The sequence below is a fragment of the Halichoeres trimaculatus genome, unplaced genomic scaffold (assembly GCF_033239565.1).
Source record: "Halichoeres trimaculatus isolate MK-OKI-2021-1 unplaced genomic scaffold, fHalTri1.1 fHalTri1_scaffold_20, whole genome shotgun sequence".
NCBI classification, from domain to species: Eukaryota; Metazoa; Chordata; class Actinopteri; order Labriformes; family Labridae; genus Halichoeres; species Halichoeres trimaculatus.
The window spans coordinates 19,029,240-19,051,530 of NW_027437198.1; the positions used below are offsets into that span (position 1 = coordinate 19,029,240).

Genomic DNA, 22,291 nt, shown 5'->3' on the forward strand with positions numbered 1-22,291 from the left:
GTACACGTTAACAACAATGGTCAGATAAACCAACACAGAGGCAACAAGATGTGTGTGGAACTCTGTGGGGAAATGGCACCAAGACACCAAGTGGGCTTGAAGTAACAATGGAAATCTCATGGGACCTGATACAGTTTTCTCTGTTTAAGGTGCTCTAATGCTCTGCTGCATTTACTGAAAGCAGCAGGTCCAAGCAGAGACTGATGGCTACTCCTGTGTAGGAATGAGATGGAGCGTGGCAGTGTAGTAAGAGGGAGCAGAGGTTATAAAAAGCGATGAACCTGCCAAAGGAGGAGTGGGGGGGTTACCTGTGGCCCCCTGAAACCAGTGGCAGGGGCGTTAGGGGGGGGGATGTCTGCTGGCAGAGGGCTGGGAATGGGCAACGAAAGAGGGAGGGGCTTTAGGATGGACCCTTGGAAGCGACGGCATCTGCAATGTGAGTGCAGTATGGTGCACTCTGGGAAGTCCTTAAGCCATGCATTATTGTTTGAACTACAACACCATGCAAAAAGCTAATAACCTGCTGAGAGGAAGACTTGTCTGATTGAGAGTTAGTGGTTGGTATGTTTGAGGCAGGCTGCAGGAGACCCCAGAGGCAGCCACAGCACGAGGCCAGGCAGTGAGATGGAGCGCATGGGGCGGGGACGGTTCTGGCTTACCCTAAAAGTCCCCCTCACACTTAGCCCACACTGAATCCCTGGCCTCACACAGCTGCAAGGTACACAATAGTAGCAGGGGGAACAAGAGAATGATAAATATAACAAAGTGACAGAATTCTTGGTAGAAATGACAGAACACCTCATCATCATAACATCATACTGCAGACAGGATTTGGGGTTTGTCTGACTGTGTCCACGCCTGCTGCGCTTCACTGGACTGGTGTTTAAGCATCTAACCTAACTCTGCTGACTGAGGGTCTGGGTAACACAGATATACAGAGAGCACATGATGAATCTAATGGCAACTTCCATACAAGCAGGACGAGCTATGCTTGCCTGATGTTTCCACACATTACCCAGAAACATCATCACATAACACAAGCAATGAATACATAGGTCAGGAGGTTTGCTCACTACATTAGCACCAAAATGCTAATATTACATTTTTTGTTTGTTTTCAGGCATCTGTGTCTAAAAGGCAACGCTTTTTTTCATTCAGACATTCATTTGGGAGCAGTCAACGAAGGGGGGGAAGGTGTCTTTTAAATCTACAAGTCCTACAGAGTCCTACACTCGTCCAGCGTCTCCGTTGGACAGAGCCACAGCAAGTCTGAGAGAGGGCCGCTGCAGCCCCACCTGTGGGGGTGGCGGGGGTGTTGTTACCAAGGGCTGATGTTTACCTGTAGACATGCTCTCCCCGGGAGACAGTCCATCCAGGAGACCCTGCTCCAGGGGCTGGGGAACTGGGGCCATGGCCGGGCCAGTGAACCCTGCGGGGGCTGTGGGTGGCTGCGGAGGGGGCAGGCTGGGTCTCTGCCTGGGCTTAGGGGCAGGCCGTGATTTGGTGAGTGTTCCTGTCAGAGAGGGTGGGGATGAAAGCGAGTGGGGAGCCCCTAATGGGGTCTGCCCAGGGGAGGAAGGGGGCACTTGCCCTGGAGGGCAGGCCAGTCCATAAGGGGATGGGGTGCTAGGTGGTGTGGGAGACAGGCTGACCGGTGACGGCTGACCTGTGGACTGGTCGGACATCCCGCCAGACTGGCCGTAAGGGACCTTTGGTGGCACAGGGGCCAGCTTCTTGGAACCTGGAAACAGAAAAACACAAATCCATCACTCTGTGCTGTTAAACAACACATCAGACCAAAGAAAGCAGGTTCAAGCTTTAAGTGGGAGTGAGGGGCTCACCTTTTCGCAGGGTGTGTGGACTGTGCTCTGTGGAGTGGGGAGACTGGCTGCTGCTCTGAGGACTACTGCTGGGGGGTACTGTTGGACCTGCCACCTGGATGGCTTTGTGTCCAATGACAGGGGAGAGCTCTTTGCTCTTTAATGAACTGAAAAAGACAAGTAGCCATTAGTGGGTGAAAACAACAGACACAGTGTGTTTGTGCAGTCTATCGGATGTAACCTTATTGCCACTATCACCATCATCATCACCACCACCATCATCATCACCACCATCCTCTACATTTCATTGTTTTGAACAATATGTGATCGGAAAGCTACAGCAGGAGCTCAGAAAGCTTTGGGTAAATTGTTTCCGATTCAAACAGTGTCACATTTTGTTATGGATCTTAATTTTTTACAACATAATGTAGACATAAAAACTGTTGGTACATTCAAACAACATCAAAAATGAGGGAGAGTGATATTTTCTCCACAAAAAGAAGACATTAGATGGCATGCCAGTCCGTTAAGTTGTATTTTTAAGTACATTAATACCAAAAAGATAAATAAATGAATAAAAGATGTAAATTCCTGCTTCTCCAAAATAATAATAATAATCATGTTGACCAGCCGGGATCTGAACTATATCTCCCAATGGCACTCATACCAAACAGACACAAAGTTTGAAGTATTCATTCCAGCTTTTGTGAACAGACAATGTGCACATTTATATCCAGAACAAACATGAAAAAGTAGCATGGGTGCTTTTGTTTCTGAGCAGATGCTCTTTTATTTACTTAGTTAAGTTGGTTGTTAACCTCATATAGCCATGATTTTAAATTGAACAGCTAAATCAAAACTATTGTCAAGTCTTGTTTTTATCACTCAAGGTGGTTGAAAAAAGTAAAATCTTTTCTATCCAAGCAGCATTTTGAAACAGTGATCCATGCTTTTATTTCATCCCGTTTGGATTACTGTAACCACTTTATGATGGAGTGAGTCAGTCCTTGGTTCAAAATGCAACTGCATGACTTTTAACAGGTACACGTAAAAGAGAGCACATCAGCCCCGTACTGGCTTCACTTCACTTGTGACTTTTAGAGTTAATTTTTTAACATGTTTATGCTTGTTTATAAATGTTTGAATGGTGTTGCTTCCCCTTACCTCTCTGAGCTACTTCACCCCTTCTCACCCTCTCTGTCCCTCAGGTCAGCTGACCAGCCCCTCCCTATCAACTTTAAAAAACGTGGCTTAAAACCCATTCCAGGTCTTTGGCTTTTAACCCTAACGAGACAAAGTTGTCTTGCCTGATCTTATTTGCTTTTATCTGTTTTTATTTTAATATATTTTCTTTAATATGTCTGTTGTTCCTATCTATTTTTACCTTTTTAGTTTGCCTACCTGTACAGTAGTTTGTTTACAGCTGTGGCTGTTTTTTTTTTAAGTGCTTTATAAATAAAGTTGGTATAGCATGGTATAATGTACTCAAAATAGAAAAGAATACAATAGAATGTACTTCATTAATCCCCAAAAGGAAATTCAGGTGTTTGGCAGATGAACTTATATAAGAATGACATAAAACAAAAAAGTTGTCTGTCAGTTCATCTTCCATTGGCCAGAGAGTTATGAAGCCTGATGTTTTAAAAACAGTACTTGTATTACACTTCTGAAAACAAAACCAGCTCAGATACAGCTAATGATAAGTACCAATAATATTAAGCTGTGCTGTGAAAATTCTTCATTAAAAATAAATAAATTGCACTAAATTACAATAAAAACAAACAGACAACAGTGTTAACAGTGTTATTTAGGCCTTTTTGTACTGGCTGGCTTTATTGTTTGGTGAGCATGCCTTTAGTAAACTAGACATCTTAGAGACTCTATGAGTCACTGGACACAATATGAAGACAAATTATTTTGATTTCCTGCTTATTACAATATGCTAAAATATGAGTATTTCACATCTTCAATGTAAAAACGATGATCATGATGCAATTCTAGACACAAAGCCTGATTTAACTTGTATAAACTCAAACACCACCCACAGAAGCACCCATACTGCAGCAGGCATATTATGTGACATCCAATAAACAGCAGTCTCCTGAAATGCCTTTGGGCTGTTTGAACACTCAGTTATGAAGATATCAAATCAAAAGAAGGAGTGTCATCAAGCAAGTGTGCGTCTGACTGCTGACAAAGATTTGCTGTAATGATCCGGCCTGTCCTGTGCGGATGTTGTATCAGCAAAGACTCGTGAATCAGGGGACTGCGACTGTGTAGACACTCAGCACTTTGGCTCTAGATGTAAAGTGCTCATATTAAAATGCTCTACACTGGGAGTTATTACCAGGCATAATTATAAACACAAAACAATAAAAATTGTAACTTCTCTCAGAACATGTTTCTCCTCCGTTGGTTAATAAAAAACTGCGGCTGCAAACTGTAGAATAAATACATTCATATGCTATTTGATAGCCATATGCAGCACTGACTGTGTATTTATCGTCCAAGCATTACCAGCATGAAACTGAGTGCTATATAAGCCAGTAACATCCTTTGTTGCTAGGCAACCCCCATGAGAGGCTTCCCCTGACAACCTGAATGTTACAGAATCTGAGATATGTAATTTGAAGGGGGAGGGAGAAAAAAAAGCAAAAAGAAAATATGAGCCAGCGAGCTAGAGGAGAGGAGAGATACAGCTGCCACTCTGTGATACATCCACAGCAGCCGAGGGTGTGTTGTATTTACCTAGTCAGCCTGGGGGGTCCTCTCTCTCGGGCACATGGACAGGCAGCCCACGGCGGGGGCGGGGGCGCGGACGACGGGAGGCTAGGGGGGTTGCCAAGGGACTGGTCATGGCGGGTTAGTACCAGGGGAGTTTTGATGTAGAGCGGTGAAGCATTAGTATCTGGTGGGGGGCCATGCAACATTTCACCAGGCGGGCTGTGCTTGGGGAAGTGCAGGCAGCTGGGTTTGGGGTTGGAATTGATGTCGAGTGACGAGGAGGAAGAGGAAGAAGAGGAAGAAGGAGGCGGGGCAGGGGCCGGGGGAGTGAAGCCAGACCAGCGCAGTGGGGGTGGGGGTGAGGCAGGGGGCTGAGACTCTGGACCCGGTGCCACTGGGCGAGCGCAGGGCGGGGGTTTGGGATAGAAGTGGTAGGGGGCGGCGTGGCACGAGGAGGTCGGGTAAGGGGGAGGTGGCCGGTCCTCCCCTGAGGGTGGGTGGGCATGAGAGGTGTCCGGCCGATTGGGCGACATGTTGTCTGAGCTGTAGATATTAAGAAAATAGACAGCACACAAAAAACAGCTCTAGTGATTGAACAGGGAGACGCATTGGAGCGATAAAGGATAATCTGTTTTCATGGTAAGGCTGTGTTAGCTGATCCGTAGCCAGAAACAGAAGAAAACGGTGCATTTTAGGGTGTGTGGTGGGCACCAAGCTAAGCACACAGTCAGCTTAGTGCAAATACAAAGACAAGCACAAAGAAACAGCAAAGGAAAAGAAAGTTTTATCGCCAAAGGAAAGGAACTGAGTGTGTAGGACTCCTGCTGTGATCACCTTGTGTCTGCACACTGCATGGAGCTGTGAGGATCTGGACTCAAAGTGCTGGTCTGCAGCTTAAAATATTACCAAGCTGAGCTAATAACAGATATCCCCTCATTGCTGCATATGGAAATCCTATCTGCACATATCCTACAGCATAGCATATGACTTGTTTGCATTGCAGGTCCTGTAGTCAGCCCAGGGCAGTGTGAAACAGACACAAAACCCTTTCATTGGCTGAAAGAGCCACAGGAGAGGAGGGAGAAGCCAGCCAAGCCAGAAGCTGTATTATCTCATGTCTGCCACACAGGCAGAGCCAGCGAACATGAGGTGATTATTCATGTGTTCAACTATGATAATCATATTAAAATAATGGTGGAATCAGTCTGAGTGTCAACGGAAAGGGAAAAAGTTGACAACAAAAGCTGAGAAAGCCAAGCCACAACAATGAAGAACTGGAAATATTAGCATGCTTGCAAAGAATCTGAAGAAATAAATTGAACACCACGAAGAGAGACGAATCCTCTGTTATAGTGTTTGGAGTGAAACCTTTTGAATATATGGTCAGAAAGTTTTTATCCTTATGCAAAACTTTACAAACAGTGACAGAAACTTGACAAACAGCAGGGTGAAGTGCAGGAATGTGGAGAGTGAAAACTCAGACTGACAAACTGAGACATGAAGGTGTTGGCTGAGAGAGTCTAAAAAGGAAAAACTGCATAAATAAGAGTATGATTATCACAGCCAAGGATCTGGATCACTCAGAGCTGAGAAAGTTAATGATGGTGATGATGGTGGCAATGACTGGATGCATGAGGAAGAAGGAGACCAGCATCTCCACTGCGACTTACCAAACCCGCTCCCCAGGTGGTGGAGTCGCAGACGGGGAGATGACGAGCTCTCCAGGCTGCTCGGGGATGAGGGAATCTGCAGACCCTGGGCCTTGCATGCCTGGTGGGGTGGAGCAGGTCTTGCGAGCCAAAGTGGATGAACCCTTCCGAGACACCCAGGAGGTGTCCATGACCCGGACGCCCATACTGGAGACGAATGCATACACAGAGTCAAATGTGATAATGAAAGAATGAGATGAGTGGGGGGTTGGTGAGGATAAAGTGGGAAAAAGGCATGATACAGTACCTTTGTATCTTCCTAATGCTGCGTTAGTAAGGGGAAGAGAGGCACAAGGGATATGAGGTCAGAAGTGGTGCAGAAATGGTTCATGAAACTAGACTCAGTGTACTGTATGTAATGGAGGGGATGAGATCCATAGTGGCAGGAAGGAGCAGAAGTGATTTACCAGAGGTGAGGGGATGTCAGATCACATAACCACACTACATTCATCTTTTGATTCAAGTTTTTTTCATCTTGCGATTCAAGTTTTTTTCTTGATCCTGCATAAAATCTTTGAAAGCAAAGTTTTTATTATCCAAAGCTGCCAATTTCAGTGCCCACCGGCTATTGTCTGATGACATTAGGGTTTTTAAACACGATGATGAGTTTATTAGTGAAGACAGCTTTTTGTGAAAAGTAACTTATAGTATAGTAAGTAACTCAGTCCTTGTGAATGCTGTATTGTTCACAACCCAGTTAGCTTCTTCTGGAGGGACTATTTGTTCAGACCAAGAGTGAAGCTAAATTCAGCCTTCACAAGTGGATACTTTTTTTTCCCCTTTGGCCCAACTTAGTAAAACTGCTGCAGAATCTGCTTTGCGTCTACAGCCAGGTCTCTAAAACCATCAGAGATTAATCTCTTTGGAGTGGCTTCTTGAATTAGTGAATGACAATGAGCCTTTGGATGAAATGTGGCAGCTTACAAATGATCATGTGGCAACTTGAACAGTTTCATATTATAACAAGATAAATTACGGAAGACAAGACCGGCCTGTTATCTCGTGATAACGACTTATCTTGTTATCTTGATATAACAAAGATTGTTTTCTCATGATAACAAATTAATTTTTTTCTTTGATTCAACATAACAAAGGTTGCTTTTTTGAATTAAAAATGTTTATTTACCACAGACTGTAAAGTAAATGGATGCAGTCTCCTTGACGTCACCCATCTGTTTCTGAAACAGATTTTTAAAGCAAATTGGCTGGAAGTGACTGGAGCTTCGGGAGCTTCGAGTCTCCACACGAACAGCTATAGGGGGCTAGTCAGTCACATGAGCTGTGCCTTTGGTGAACTCGCTATCTTTAATATCCTCTATGCTGCCAAGTCTGAAAAAAATCACCCCCTGTAAAGTGTGTGCCGATAGTGAAAATGACGTTTCTGACGGGAGACGTTTTTTTGAACTAGGCTGTAAATAGTTTAATTTCTGCTATGTTTTTGGCTTGGTGTGTATATGACTTCCTGTACTTCAGGAGCCAGCATCAAGGGGACACTCGAGAAACTGCAGATTTTAGCACTTCCGCATTGTCTCATATTCTTAGCCTGGAGGTTGCTGCTTGTTAATTACGTTTTGCAAATGACCTTGCAAAGTTAATGTTAGCCGTTTACGTTGTTTCGGGAAAACACTTTCATGAGAAAAAGATCTTTGTTACGTCGAGATAACAAAAAAATGACTTTGTTATCACAGGAAATTCTTGGTATACTGAGATAAGATAATAAGTCGTTATCATGGGAAAATAGGACACAAATAAAGAAAAATCTAAGGCCATTCTCATCTTCAGTAATAAATAGCAGATTGTGACAAACTTTATTATATATTTTAACATGAAAATATATTGCTATGGCATGAAAAACAGCAGACTTTTCCTGTTATAACATGACACTGATGTGCTGGCTTGGCAGATACATGTTTTTATAGAGTTTCACTAGAAACAATCAGTTGTACAAGGCTTCACTCAGGCTGCCCAAAATGGTTTAAACCTGAAAGAAAAACTGCAAAACTGATTTCCTCCTAATTTGATTCTAATTTGAATTCTTTCTTTTTAATTGCTACTATTACACTTGTGTGATGTGAAAAGTCAAACTTTATTAGATCTTTTTTGAAGTAGACTTTCAAACTGCTTGTTCCTTAAACAATGCTGCATGAGTTCATTCTCAAGCTGTTTATAGTGCTGGGATATCTAAGTACTTGTCAGCTTTTTAACTCTTTGTGAACCACTTGAGGTGACCCTAACAGACCGTCAGAGACACTTCCATTAAGAAATATCTGTTTATAGAGATAAACAAATCTTCATCTTATTGCTTCTGAAGGAAGCCTGCGTGTCGCTGTGATGGGTTTCATCTGCTTTTGCTTCCACTGACTATTTCTCTCAACACCAAAAGAATGAGCTGTATGATTGGCTGATTCTAGCTTGTATCTGTACCCTGATATTACCAAGCTCCTCATGACTCAAACAGAAAAAAGCGGCTTGTAATCACCCAGTATTGATACTTAGTGATGGTGGGATGCTCAGTTTATAGCTATCCCATTTTTTCTTAATTGAATTGGGGGATTGGGGTGAAGGTATCAGCTTAAATTCTGCCAGTGATTTTCCACCGGCTGGATGAATGACTCAGGTTAGGTGACGTGCTAGCCAGACTGTGAAGGAGGAGCAGGGTGTGGGAGGATGGGAAGACAGCCCTGAAGAAATATTTCCTGAGAAAAAAAAAAGAGGTAACCCGCCATCAGAGACCTGTTGCCATAGAGACAATGCCACTCAAGGCATTTCAGGCTGCATGTTTTCCAATTAGTCAGCTTCTCTTGTCCCCGTGAATGCTGATCATAGGGGATGGATCTGCATGTGCAGGAATTATTGACAGGTGAGATAAAAGAAAGGCTCTCACCTTTAAAAGCAGTGAAAAACTTGGCCTATAAGACGTGTAAATGCTCCATCAGGGTCATGGATTTTTTAATGTGTGTGTTCAAAGAGTCTTCAATCACATGAGTAAGAGGAGGAGTGGGTGTAAAGAAAGAGGAAGAGAGTGGGAGAGTGATACGTGGGAAGCAGAAGGACACACTTGGCATCGTCATACCCATCCTTCTTGTAAAACTCCAGCATCATGTTGTCCGTGGCGACGCTCAGTGGGCGTCGGCTCTGGTCGTGCTGCTGCTTGCGCTCTGATTGGTCCATGTCTGGTGAAGGCATGGAGCTGTAGTTGGAGTTGTGGTTGGTGTGGATGGGGCTGCCGTAGCTGCCTGTTAAGTTGAACTCAATCTCTGAGGAAGGGAAAAACACACAGTTCACATACAGAATACATGTATTATTAGACGTGAGACTGCTCATGGGAAACAGACAGCCTTAAAGCGTCAACTCCTTTAAATGATTTCTAAAGTTTTAGGTTTTCAAGACTTGTGTTTGAGCTTGTATCATTACTTTTGAATCTTGATAGAAAACGTTATGATTTCTATTATAGATGCATATCAGTACCAAATATCAGATTTATCTCTGCTGAACTAGTATTGGTACCAGTATTAGCCCTGAAAAAAACAATATTCAGCGACTGCAAATCCAACATTTAACTTTCAGCAGTCTCCACAGAATGACAGAAGAAGACTTTGTATCACTCCCAAGGCTCTGTCAACCATTCCAGATGCTCGTTTATCAACCATTACCCCATAAATATACTTCAACCGGGATAAGGGATCTGTTCCTGCACGGACTTAAATAAAAACAATACGCATCCAAAAAAATAACATGACAGAAAGCATGTCTGCACCTCTCCATGGAACAGTTAATAGTTAGTTAAATGTTCATTAAATAAAAACTGAAGGTAGGGTAGGTAACAGAGACTATAAATAAGGTAAATAAAGCAAAAATCAAGAGAGTCAATTCAAAGAAGTTTGCTGAAGTGGAGTAGGAGTGAGATAAAAGTAAAACTTCACCTTGACCTTTCACTAGTAAAACAAAGCAAGTTGAGGTTTGAGCCATTTAAAAATGGGAAACAGCTGTCATTGATATTTGAATTAACAGTAACATTACATTACTGTGAAACTGAACGTTGACCTTTTGCTTAGGAGTTGTCCTTTAAAGTAGGGATGCGCCAATACGAAGCCTGGTATGGGTTGGATCCAGCCCCTCAAAGCTGGATCGGGTATCAGTGGGAAGGGGCCGGTCCATGGTGCCAATCCAGGCAACCAGTTCATTGCACTTTCTTTGTTTTTGTTTTTTTTACTGCATTACCAATCTACAGGGTGTAAAACTTAACAATTGAATATTAATTTCTATACATGCTGAAGCAAAGTTTTTACCAAACTGCTGATATACATTTAAATGTTTTTTGGTTTAAAAAAATATTAACTTTAGTAATTCCATATCCTCATTTTTTGCTTTATACGCAAAACATCACCAGTCTTATCCTACAGTAGGGCATGCAGGTTATTATTTAACACAGGTATCGATATCAGTTGATACCCAAAGCCCAGGTATTGATATTGAGACCAGAAAAGTTGGATAGGTGCATCCCAAATTTTAAGGCCAATTATGCTAAAAGTCAAATAGTACAACAGGTTGACAGAAAGCCAGAACACCCTGAAACATAAAGCCTGTGATGAAGGTTGTTTTTTGTGAGAAGAAACAAACTCTGCATTAAGTCTCATGTGGCGTCACTAGTTACACTTTTAGGTTTTTATGTATTTCTTATATCTTGAAATTGGAAAACTCCCAAATTACTCAACAAGCTTGTAAAACAATAAAAGTCAGATCATATGTGCTGTGTGGTGGACTACACACATAACTTTTTCTCACCTGACTTTGCAACTACTTAGCTATGATATTTGTATGTATATATATTTGAAATTTGGAATAACTTTGGTTTACTAACTTCAAAATAAATTACCTGCTGAGTGTTATACCATACCATACTATAATACTACACCATATCAACTTTATTTACAAAGCACTTTTGAAAACAAACACAGCTGTAAACAAAGTGCTGTACAGGTAGATAGAAATAAAATAATAAACATATAAGAAAAACAGACGAATAAACGAAAACATATTAAAAACAATAAAAAAATAATAAAATAGAATAAAAGGGAATAAGATTGGGTGAAAACTAAGTCTTGCTGAGGCTAAAAGCCAAAGAATAAAAATACCTGTTAAAAAACTTTTATCTGATACCCAACCACGCTGAATCATAACATTGAACATGATCCTCACCTCCAGGAAAGAACCAGTCTGCATGCTGGATAATGGGCTCAACGATGCTGACGATCTGCAGGGACAAGGTGGTCATCATCTCTGTCATATTCCTGTAAAAAAAAAGAAAGACGTGAACCACAGCAGCCCCATAGTTTAACAAGTTATTGAGAAGAAAGAAAAGACTTAGACAGACATGAGAGGTTGTAAACATACGGTTCAGTGTGTGTCCAGAGTAAGTTGGGCCCGAGAACTATCGCCATGTTGCCGGGAGTCATCTTGTTTGAGTCCTGGTACTCGGTTAGCTTTGCTAAGAATTTGATCAGATATCTGTGGAGTTTGAATGAACTGATGAGTTAATTATTCTGAAAACATCTTTTTAACAACAAATAACATAATAACAACCTCACAACTAGCCACCACCTCCAACCAAATGAAGGATAACATCATCTCCTAATAATTTACAAGAACCATTTCTAAACTCTGCAGATGAAGATTATTGTGAGCGTCTGACTGGCTGTATAAGTCAACAGCCTCCGGGTGTTGATATCTGAGTCCCTGAATTTCCAACCAGCTGCTGCTGCTGTTACTCATCTTGGCTGCAGGTGGTGCAGGTTACTCTGAAACTCCACAGTGGTACAAGAGCTCTGTGATGGGAGGAAATCATCTGTTCCTTTTTTTTTTGTCATTTTCATCACTCTACATGTCATTTTGCAGGGTTTCTGCTTAAACTGCAACAGGGTATGCAGGCATAATCTAACTTTCCTGCTCTGGATTCTAAAAATCTTTCTTTCATTTCACAGTAACAGAGCCTCCTGGTAAAATGCAGAAAGAGAAGGAAAGAAAACTCTGAAAGGGACTGACCTGAAGTTGTTCAGGTTGTCTGTGGGAAGTTTTTCACATGCTGCCATTAGTGCTTGTAGCCTTTTATCCATATCTTGAACGCTGGAGAAATGAAAAACCCATTACAGTTATTCTGCTTCTCAACAAACATCAGCATTTTTCATTTTGGCAGTTAAAACCTACTGTATGAAAACTTTGGACTATTTGCTGTTCTTTATCATAGCCAACAGCATCATTCAAGGCAAACAGGAAAACAGCTACTCACTTGGAAGCTTGAATCCATTCATCATAAAGCTCAGTGGTCATCAGTGGCTCAGGGAGCTCTCGGAGGTATGATTTCAGAGCCCCTGTGAATGAGAAAAACAGGTTTTTTAGAGGAAGGGGGGCTCTGTTTTTCTCTCCCCGGTGCACTGACGAGGCCATGCCCCATATCTCCAGCAGGCCCTCACAGCTAACGCAGCTGCCAGATTCAGATTGCTCAACACAGATTTCATGCTAATGTGTGAAATGGACAGCAATAACAGGATAGAGCCTTCAGGACTGGAGCACCCAGGCTAGAGCTGATCAAGGCTGTTATACTTGCCTGAAGAACCACATTTTCAGCCAAGTAAATCCAGAATCAACCAACAAATACCACTTTTATCATAGATATATTTTGTTTTCTTTCTGGCCTTATGATAAACAGAGTGTAGGGGTTGTTGTTATGGAAATGGGTGTTTGTGTAGGTGTAGTTCACCTGCGATGGCGTGTGGGTCTGAGGAGTACTCCTGCACATCCATAACTCCACAGTCCAGAGATGCTTTCAGCTTCTTCAGCTTGGAGGCTGATGGAGCCACTCTGAAGAGGCCCTGCAGCCCACGCACAGGAAACACATCATCATGTATAATTATCAGATCAGTTCTAACATGACCCCTGGTCTGAATGATGCTTAGCAGACCCTTGATATACAATTTGAAGCCCCATTTCCACCAAGCAGTCTGGTTATGATGAGTACAGTTTGGTACGGGTTGGATTGGTTGATGCTTCCACAGCTAACTGAGCCCCCTCTTGGTAGGCTGCATGTAAACTGATAGCCATGTCAGTTACAAAATAGCGTGACACTGTGTGGCTCTTCGCTACAAAGCACAATCAAGCGTTGTTTCAGAGAAGGCTGTGTGCTGCCAGAAGAAATACAGCCGCTATTGCATGGTAAGTGACGACTGCAGTATCGTAGCTTCACCTTCTGGGGTCGGATCGGTTTAGCCTGGTATAACGGGCAACATCTGGTTTAGAAAAATGAAGCCTATGCGGAAGTGCTAAAAGTTGCTGTTCATTGAGGATCTGCTTGAGGCTGGCTGCAGAGGGACCAGAAGTCACGTATACACCCGGCCAAAAAAACAGACTTACAGCCTGGTTCAAAAAATGTCTTGGGTCTGAAATGCTGATTGTACTATTGGCACACACTGTACGGAGGGTGAATTTTTTTCTAACTCAGGGGTTTAGAAGATATTAGACTCATTTGATTGTCCAATCACAGACAAAGCTCGGCTCATCTGACGAACGGGCGCCTTATAGCTGTTAGAAAGGAAGCCCAAGGACCGTGTCATATCAAATATAGCTTCATTTTATGATAGCAGGAACAGACAGGTGACGTCACAAAGACTATGCCCATGTTTTATATGGTTGTAGCTCCACCTTCTAGGATCAGATCGGTGTAGTTTGGCACCCCAACAGAAGGGTCCCAAAAAGTGGGATAGTCCATCTCAGTTATTTTGGGATCTGTCCTGGCATTAGTCAGTGGAAACACCAAAAAATGCCGGAAAAGGGACTAAAGATTCACAGTTTTAATCTCATTAGCAACAAACATATTAAATCATATTGATCAATACTTAATAATATTTGGTACACTAATCAAAACATGGGTCTGACAAGCATAAATGAAACTTTTGCAGCTGTTTTTATAACAGCCCTTCAAACAGCCTATTTTCTAAAAGCAAAGGTCTCAAGACTTGTCTTTTCTGTCTTTTCAAAATTCAATGAAATCTTACTTTAAAGGTCACGAAGATTAGAGCCAGTGAAAGCCTTCCAGTCTGACAAATTAAGATAAAGTCAGTTTTAATCTGGTCATTGATTCAGGGGATATACAGCAGCTCTGCTCTTGGAGATCAAGCAGCAACCTCTGGTTTTAAGAAATGAGGCACAAAAGTGCTACAGCGTCAAGATCATATTTACAGAAAACAAACTAAATAAATAAATAAGCAAACATATATACAGTCTGGTTAAATAAAATGAAATGAATTGCTATTTTCGTTGTATGCACTATCTGATGGCAGAATTATTTCTTAGTTGTGAAGGTTTTAAAATTGAAAATTTAAATTATTAAGGTGAAAAAGACAAATATGAATGTAAGTTAACTGATGGTAGAAGCTAAAAAGACAGCAGGATACTGTCAGTCAGAAGTGAAAGGAAGAGCCATTAGCCTTTTTTAAAAGCAATACACAGAAAGAAAGGAGAAGCTTTTTAACTTTTTTTTTTTTGCTGTGACAAGAGGATAAATTAAGGATGCACCTCAGTCTGCAGGAGGAGTTACTCTCACCTGCGAAGGCTGGCACTTATCTGGCAAAAGAGTCACTTACAATGAGTGGGAAATGCATTCCTATGTTCTTAAAATCTGAACAATGTGCAGGATTTACAGTGGTGCTCACATGGCAGGTGTACTGAAGGCTACAGAGGAATGGAGGCTGAGTGAAGGAGTTCAGGTATAACTAAGAACACGACTGTAATTGTTACAAGTAAAAGTTAAAGATATGTAATTTTTATAAAAGTTTAGAGCATAATTTGTGAACAGGTTTGTATACATCCTTTGGCTTCTCAGGCACACTGACAGTTTCCTGATACTGTCTTTTAAATTCAGCTGAGAGTGAGTTTCCATATTCCCTTATGTTGTGATGTGATCTTGAAAAACAAACAGCAGCCTTTGCAGCGTTCATGAAAACAGCCACAAGGACAAACTAATTCTGCAGCCATTCTCAGACAAGTTTAATATTAATGTTTTAAAACATTTAATCTGCAATTTGCTCTTTCAATACCAGCACACTTTGTCATTTCAGTGTGTTACCTTCGAGTGGTATCTCTGTGTCTGTGTTAGTGCGTGTGTGCGCCCCGTACCTCCTCTTGCATGCCACACTCCAGCAGCATGGTGACACAGGCTTCGATGGGGAAGGCAATCTCTCTCCCGCTAATATTCAGGTGCTCCTCCAAAGACTTGCCGAACGATGGTTTCTCCACCCACGCCTCTGCAACCCAAAACAACAGCTTGAATCACACTCGGACACAAACAAACCTACACAAATCTCTTCTTCTCTTCAAACCAGCGACTGCAAAACACTAATCCCTGACTGCTTTAACTGTGAATTTGAGATTTATTAAAATATTCTCTGAACCTTTTTTCCATGTGAAATTATAATGCTTAAGGACAATGTTTGGTTCAACACCTGTTAAGTAGCTAATGTTTAAATATAAAGGCAGATAATTACAGCTTAACAAGATTGTTATGTGACACGTCAGGGCTATTAACTTTGTTACTTGTTCTCTCGATAATGCTCCAGGTGCAGTATCAGAGCAGATCTGTCTCACACACATACTCCCTCTCACCCACACACACTGGATGACTCACCTTGGTGAGCTTTAATCTGGGGCAGGATACTGTGAAGAATCTCTAATGACTTCCTGTGATATTCCGCTTGAGTTTCTATCAGCTATAGGAGAGGATCAGGGGAATAGGTTATTACAAACAATCCTGCACGTGTGTCTTATACAATCAGGTCAGTTCATTTAGATTGTTAACATAACCATAAACCATTACAAAACAAAACAGAACTGGAACACTGATTTATGTAGGGTGGCATTAAGAGTGTCTGCACACCTTAATTTGTGTCTAACTTTTTTTATTTATCAGCTCTATTTATCTTGATTATTCAGATCTTCTTTGACTAACAGGATTAAAGTATCATTAAAACGCCCTCACAGAACAGACCAACAACATTTCACCCTTTGACGCTATTAAGATGAAATATGACTCATTTTGACAGTTCAAAGCAAACAAAACCATTAATCTCATTATTTTAGCAAAAAATTGAATAACCACTTCAAGAGTGACTCAAAAAGGTTAATAAATAAATAAATAAATAAATAAATAAATAAATAATTGATTGAATAAATAAATAAAAATGATTTTTTTTCAGGAGTATTGAATTGTGAGACTGTTTATGTGTTCAATACAAGTGAAACACAAATAACAGAGTCTAAGGGTAATGCTGAAACTGTCTCAAGGAATAATCAGATATAGTGCACATAGTGAACAAAAGTCATGTAGAGGTCAGGGACCTGAAAAGGACCTGATCTGATCATTTCAGTGACTAAACATGAGACAGTAAGACTTAGTCAATAAGGCCCAAAACAATAAATTGGAAGACAACGTCTGATGCAGTAAATCAGAGGTCTTCAACAGGGGGTCAGAGACCCCTAAGGGGTCCTTGGAGGTACTGCAGGGGGTCCGTGACATTTTTGGTTGATAACACAATTTTCGTATTTTCAAGTAAATATTCCCAAATATTTCAATTTTTACTCATGTTGTTGTCTTTGAACACACATCAATGGGTACATGGAGGTCGAAGATGTTATCTTTCAGTCAGAAATGAACACATTCAACAACACAGCAGCTCTCTAAAACTTCTCACGAGTTCACTCAGCGTTCACTTCTAGCTCCTCAAGACAGAAGAAGATCCAACTCTATCCCTGTTCTGCCTGTTATATAGCTACATGTTTATATTGGTTCTGTCAGGCTCCCCAGAATAGCTTAATACTGAATGCACACTACCAAAGTGCGTATGCACGTATGCCCAGTTTAATATAACACGCAGTAAGGGGGTCAGACAAGGGACACCCCCCTTGTCTGAATCTGATTCCAGTGAACTTCACATCCCAAATTTGAAGAATAAATATACTCACTGTCTGGAAGTAGTTTGCATAGTCTATTTCTTTGGCCACAAAACTGTACATATCTGCCGACAGCTGATCCTGAAACAGAAAGTATCAGAGGAATCAACCGATGAGAAGCAGAACCCCAAAATATCACAACAACATTGTGACTAATACATGCAGGAGGGTATTAAACCAAACAGAGAGCTAAGGAGTTTCAGGATGAATATTTGAGTGTTAACGCACTCGACAGATCTCCATTCGATTGGCTGACTCCTCCATCTCCTCTCTGAGGGACTCAGACTTGGCACCTGGCTGCAGTGTGCTCGGGTGACTGGAGGACTTAGACGATTGCTGAAATCTATGGGTGAAGGGTTGAGAATAATTGAGTTTGCCATGCTCACACACTATGCATTAAAATCCCCAGCTTCTATTTTGACGATTAAAAAAAAAGAAAAAGAAAAGCAGCTTTTTCTTGTGTGCACCTTGTACGAGCAGAGTCCATGTCCAAGACAAGTTTTGCTAAGTGCTTCCGTTGTTTCTGGATGTTGGGAATGTCAACCTTAAAAAAAGAGAAAAAGAACAAGCAGAGGATTAAAGTCGGCCCTGGGAACAAAAGTGCAGCAGTTTTATGTAAATGGAGACCTGGTTCTGCTTGTAGCTCTATGCTAATTAAAACGAAAAGCTGTTTCTTAATTCAGAGAGGTGTTAGGCTGTAATTGGCGGGTTAAGTAAGAGCAGTGTCGGCTCACCTCAGCTAGCACGTAAAGGGGCTCCACCACATCTCTTTCTATCTGGAACTCAAACTGGATGAGCTCCTGGGCCAACTTCTCCTCTGTCTCTCCACACATCTTCAGCATCTTACTGTTTGGTTAATGTAGAATCACATGCAATGAAATATACCCAAAGGTAATTAGAAAAGAGAGGAGATCAATAGTTAAATCAATGGTAAAATGATTATGAGTGTAAAGCACAGGGACTTACCCCAGGAGGGAGTCATCCCCCAGCACTGCAGCCCCTTCCACCATACATTGTGCCAACATCGTGAGTGGAAGTTTTTTCTGATAGTGGAGAGAAGTTGTGTTACCAGACTCGTAACATATTGAGAACAATAAGCAGCATCATGTGTCTTCGTATCAGTTGTCAGAGTCTTATAGAATGATTGACGCAGTTACTCACGGAAGGTGACTTGACGGATCTTTTCTCCATGTCAGTGCTCTGCTGACCCTGCAGGCAGGCAGTCAGCTTCTTGTGAGTGCTGTGTGTCACCTGCTTGACCAGATCCAGACGCTTCTCCACCTGGACCCATGCACAAAGACAGACAGATACAAACAACTGAGTTCCTCAAGTATATCCACACTAACACAAAAGTGTGAGTTCTTTTATGTATTTTTTTTGTTTGTTAGGTTTTTTTTTTGTATTTATGGAAGCCAATTGCTGCCACTCCAGGATGAAAAAAAACACAGGACTTTTTATATCATGGTGTAAAACTTTTCCAGTTCAAACAATATATTTGATGTAATTAAATATTTTTTCTTTTTTTTCAATTTTTGATACTTTTCTTTACTATTCATGTTATAACATGAAATTCACATCTGTATATCACAGTATGTCAAGATTATTTTTCAGCACAATTTTGCTGCGTCTCAATCCCACCATAGGGTAGAATTCAATTAAATGGTGTGAATGGGTCATATTCCTCAACTTGGCTATCTGTTATCTTTTAACCTCATTCAAAAACAAGTTAAACTATATAGTTATAACAATAAAAACTTATCAGGTAATAAATTATAACATGATAAATTGTAGGCTTCATTGTTATTGTCAAGAAAAGTTTACAATACAACTTCTTTGTATTTTGTGCAATGTGAAAGTATGTAAAAACGTGAAAAAAACTTTTGTCTCCAAAATCAAATTTTGCACTTTGTAACATGATACAGATCCTTTATTCCAAGTGTGGCATCAATATGCTTTCATAGATATATATTTATCATTCGATAATAATTGAAAATAAAGTCAATGCAGGCATGCATATCAATCATCTGTTGAAACTTTGCCACAAACAGCTGATATCACAAAAATTGACTCCTGTTGTTGAGTAGAGCTAAATGACCTGATCGCTCATGATGTGTTTCAGAATAACAAACACACACACACACACACACACACACACACACACACACACACACACACACACACACACACACACACACACACACACACACACACACACACACACATATGGTTTTACTCTGTTGTCTTCAAAGAGCAGTGAAGCTTTGACGTGCCTTTATAGCTTTTATAAATTCCTCTGAAAGTAATTTTTCTCTTTAAAGGAGCAAAGCCCTGAATAATGACTAAATAAGACTTGGGCACAGAGACTAACAGAATATCAAACTAACCAATCTTTCTGCTGATAATCTCATTTCACTTTGAAATGAGGCAGCATCAGAGGAAAAGTGAGACTCTTTTAGAATCAGTCATCTTTTGCTTTCAAGTAACAGGGGACTGAACTCAAACATCCTCAACTTTATTGCTCTGGATTTGGCAGCCCCTGTGGACAGAGTGGTACATCTCATCTCTTTGCTGCTCGAGTTACGTGCAAGAATGTCTGAGTAGATATTTCTGACAAAAGAGGGAAAAACATGCTGCTGTTTGTTAACTGTCAAATTATTTATATTGATGTAAGACAAAAAGCTGTTAATTGCCTTTCTTGGCACCTACCCCGCAACAATGACAAGAAAAACGTACAAAAAGCTACGTAGCAATAACTGACCTTGTTAGTACTAGTTTTGTTTGAATGTGTAGGGCATTAAGATGCATCACTATTAATTCCAGTCTGTTTCATAACCAGCTATTAACTCCTCCCAGGAGCTTTAAATAATGAATTAGCTTTACTAAATAATTTAAAAATCCCAGACTTGCCTAATCCGTCAACACATATCTATATTAAGAAGCAAATAAAGCTTGTTTTTAGTATAACTTCTTTACAGACGAGCAATAACTCACTGAATCAAATACATACTGGAACCTAGAAATCACACTGGAACCAGTGATGATACTCTAACAGGCATCAAAATGAAATTCTTTACACCTATTAATCTAACACAGCATGACTAATGGAAGGACCAACTGCTGAGAGACTGTCATTTGCAGGTGTCAGGCTTGTCTTTTCTGATCATACCACACACACAGAGACACACACAGATATGCTTTCTCACCTGTAGAAGGTCCTCGCTCAGCACCTCTGTTTTTTCTGCTCTGTGAAGATAAAAGTGTGAAAGCGTTAGAAACTCCAGGCATGATCGTTAGCTGGTGAAAACATCTCTGAACATGACTGTGCATCAGTGACAGCATACATTTGTTTCTAGAAATCTTAGTGAATCCCGATTATATCCTGCCAGTCATCTACCAAGCAGAGCTAACGTAACCTCACTCTTCATTTTTGATAGACTCTGAAGTTTGAACAGACCACTGCAGAACAACTGCTGACTGTGGGCGTGAATAAACATTATCACAAACGCTTTAGCGCTTGTTTTAGCCTTTAGCTCGGGCTGTTTCGCTCTCCTGTTTAGCTTTCTTCTGCTCTTCTGTCCTTTTTCTGTCTAACAGTTAGGCTCCTGTGTCTACCATCACTACAAAATTAATCACAGAAATTGTTTCTGAGCAGAAAAAAACTGATCTATCTCTTCACTTCTAAACTTCATCAGCCAATGTGGTGTTCTCATAGAGAAAGTAGCAACAAAGCAGCATTTTGAAATAACCTACATTGGTGCTGATAATCTCATTTTAGTGTGGCTTACGATCAGGCATATATCTAGAAGGGAGACTTTAGCCGTGTTTCCACCAAGCAGTTTGGTTCGGTTCAGTACGGTTTGGCACGGTTTAGTACAGTTAAGCCTGATCCCGTTTGCGTTTTCACAGCAAAATGCTCAGTTTGCCACATGTGACAGTCCCGATGCTGAAAGCCACATCTGTTAGATAATAGCGTGATCGTAGCAGCGCGACACAGTTTAACCTGCTAATAAATCCAACAAAGAAGAAAAACATGACACAGTAAACAAAGAGCTACGATGGAAGACATCCAGCATTTTGTCCTCTTTGTGATTGGCATGTAGCTCTTTGATACAAACTGCAATCGGAGTGGATCGGTTCTGTCTGGCACCCATACGAAAGGCTCTCAAAAAGTGGGACAGCTTGTCTTGGTTATTTGGGGATCTGTCCTGGGACAAGTCAGTGGAAACGCCACAAAATGCGCGCCATGCTGAGACGAACCAAACTGGTCTGCTTGGTGGGAACAGGGCTTTTTACAACATCACTTAAAACTCCTCACAGTCCCTTTAAAAAAAGGCAGAGATCTCACTTTATATACATTATTCTAAGAACTTGTGCACATGTCCTGACCCTGTGGTTTGAAGCTGTCCCACATGCATCCGAATGTGTTATCAAATCAGCACGCCTTTGCCAAAATGAGTAAGGACAAAGCCCTAGTTGTCTTGCATTGGTTGTGGACTCATTCACAGATATTTTCTGGCTCATCATCAAGGCGGCAGTACTCCCACATGGGTTGGCTACATCTGTTCACCTGTCCCTTCGGAGCATTCCTCATCCGAGGGTGTGCATGTGTTCATAACGACGGCACTGAGTCACAATGTTAGACAATACACAAGAGCAATCTGTAACAAGTTCATGATCAAGCAATCAATTCACTGTGACATCCCATCATCTGTAGGGGCCAAGCAAGTGGGACATGCAGCAGTGAGCAAAGGGTAAGAAATTCAAATACGCCAGTTCACACTGAGGAGCATCACACCCCTCTGAGAATCCAGCAGACTGGGGACTTAGCCAAAGACTGAAGGAAAGGGCAGAGCTTCACTGCCGCTGAGGCAGATAAAACCACTCATCCAGAGTCCTGAATGAGCCATAAGCTCAGAAAAAAGCCAACCACAGGATATCATGAATGTATGGTGTCAGCTCAGTTTGCACAGCTTAAAGTTCGAGACTTAGCTTCTTTAACAGTGTGGGGATTTCCCAACAGGGCTTAAGATGCTTTTTGAA

General features: G+C 41.3%; 1 protein-coding gene across 4 annotated transcripts in view; it reads right to left on the reverse strand.

The window, feature by feature from the left end:
• The window catches only part of arhgap44a (Rho GTPase activating protein 44a), a 42,108-nt gene that overhangs the window by 3,775 nt on the left and 16,042 nt on the right, over positions 1 to 22,291 (reverse strand). Inside the window, exons 2-22 of one of the 4 annotated variants that reach the window (XM_074696157.1) lie at positions 20,455 to 20,494; positions 18,413 to 18,532; positions 18,218 to 18,294; positions 17,986 to 18,097; positions 17,719 to 17,795; positions 17,480 to 17,594; positions 17,264 to 17,332; positions 15,930 to 16,011; positions 15,422 to 15,549; positions 13,011 to 13,122; positions 12,540 to 12,621; positions 12,296 to 12,376; positions 11,648 to 11,761; positions 11,453 to 11,544; positions 9,327 to 9,510; positions 6,501 to 6,518; positions 6,215 to 6,400; positions 4,569 to 5,087; positions 1,842 to 1,987; positions 1,340 to 1,741; positions 660 to 711 (exon numbers count right to left, since the gene is read on the reverse strand). In XM_074696157.1, coding sequence (XP_074552258.1) covers positions 704 to 711; positions 1,340 to 1,741; positions 1,842 to 1,987; positions 4,569 to 5,087; positions 6,215 to 6,400; positions 6,501 to 6,518; positions 9,327 to 9,510; positions 11,453 to 11,544; positions 11,648 to 11,761; positions 12,296 to 12,376; positions 12,540 to 12,621; positions 13,011 to 13,122; positions 15,422 to 15,549; positions 15,930 to 16,011; positions 17,264 to 17,332; positions 17,480 to 17,594; positions 17,719 to 17,795; positions 17,986 to 18,097; positions 18,218 to 18,294; positions 18,413 to 18,532; positions 20,455 to 20,494 — 2,764 coding nt within the window. In that variant the 3' untranslated portion in view covers positions 660 to 703. The remainder of the gene's footprint in view (positions 1 to 659; positions 712 to 1,339; positions 1,742 to 1,841; positions 1,988 to 4,568; positions 5,088 to 6,214; positions 6,401 to 6,500; positions 6,519 to 9,326; positions 9,511 to 11,452; positions 11,545 to 11,647; positions 11,762 to 12,295; positions 12,377 to 12,539; positions 12,622 to 13,010; positions 13,123 to 15,421; positions 15,550 to 15,929; positions 16,012 to 17,263; positions 17,333 to 17,479; positions 17,595 to 17,718; positions 17,796 to 17,985; positions 18,098 to 18,217; positions 18,295 to 18,412; positions 18,533 to 20,454; positions 20,495 to 22,291) is intronic. The other 3 variants (XM_074696158.1, XM_074696156.1, XM_074696159.1) reach the window with 3 other exon arrangements.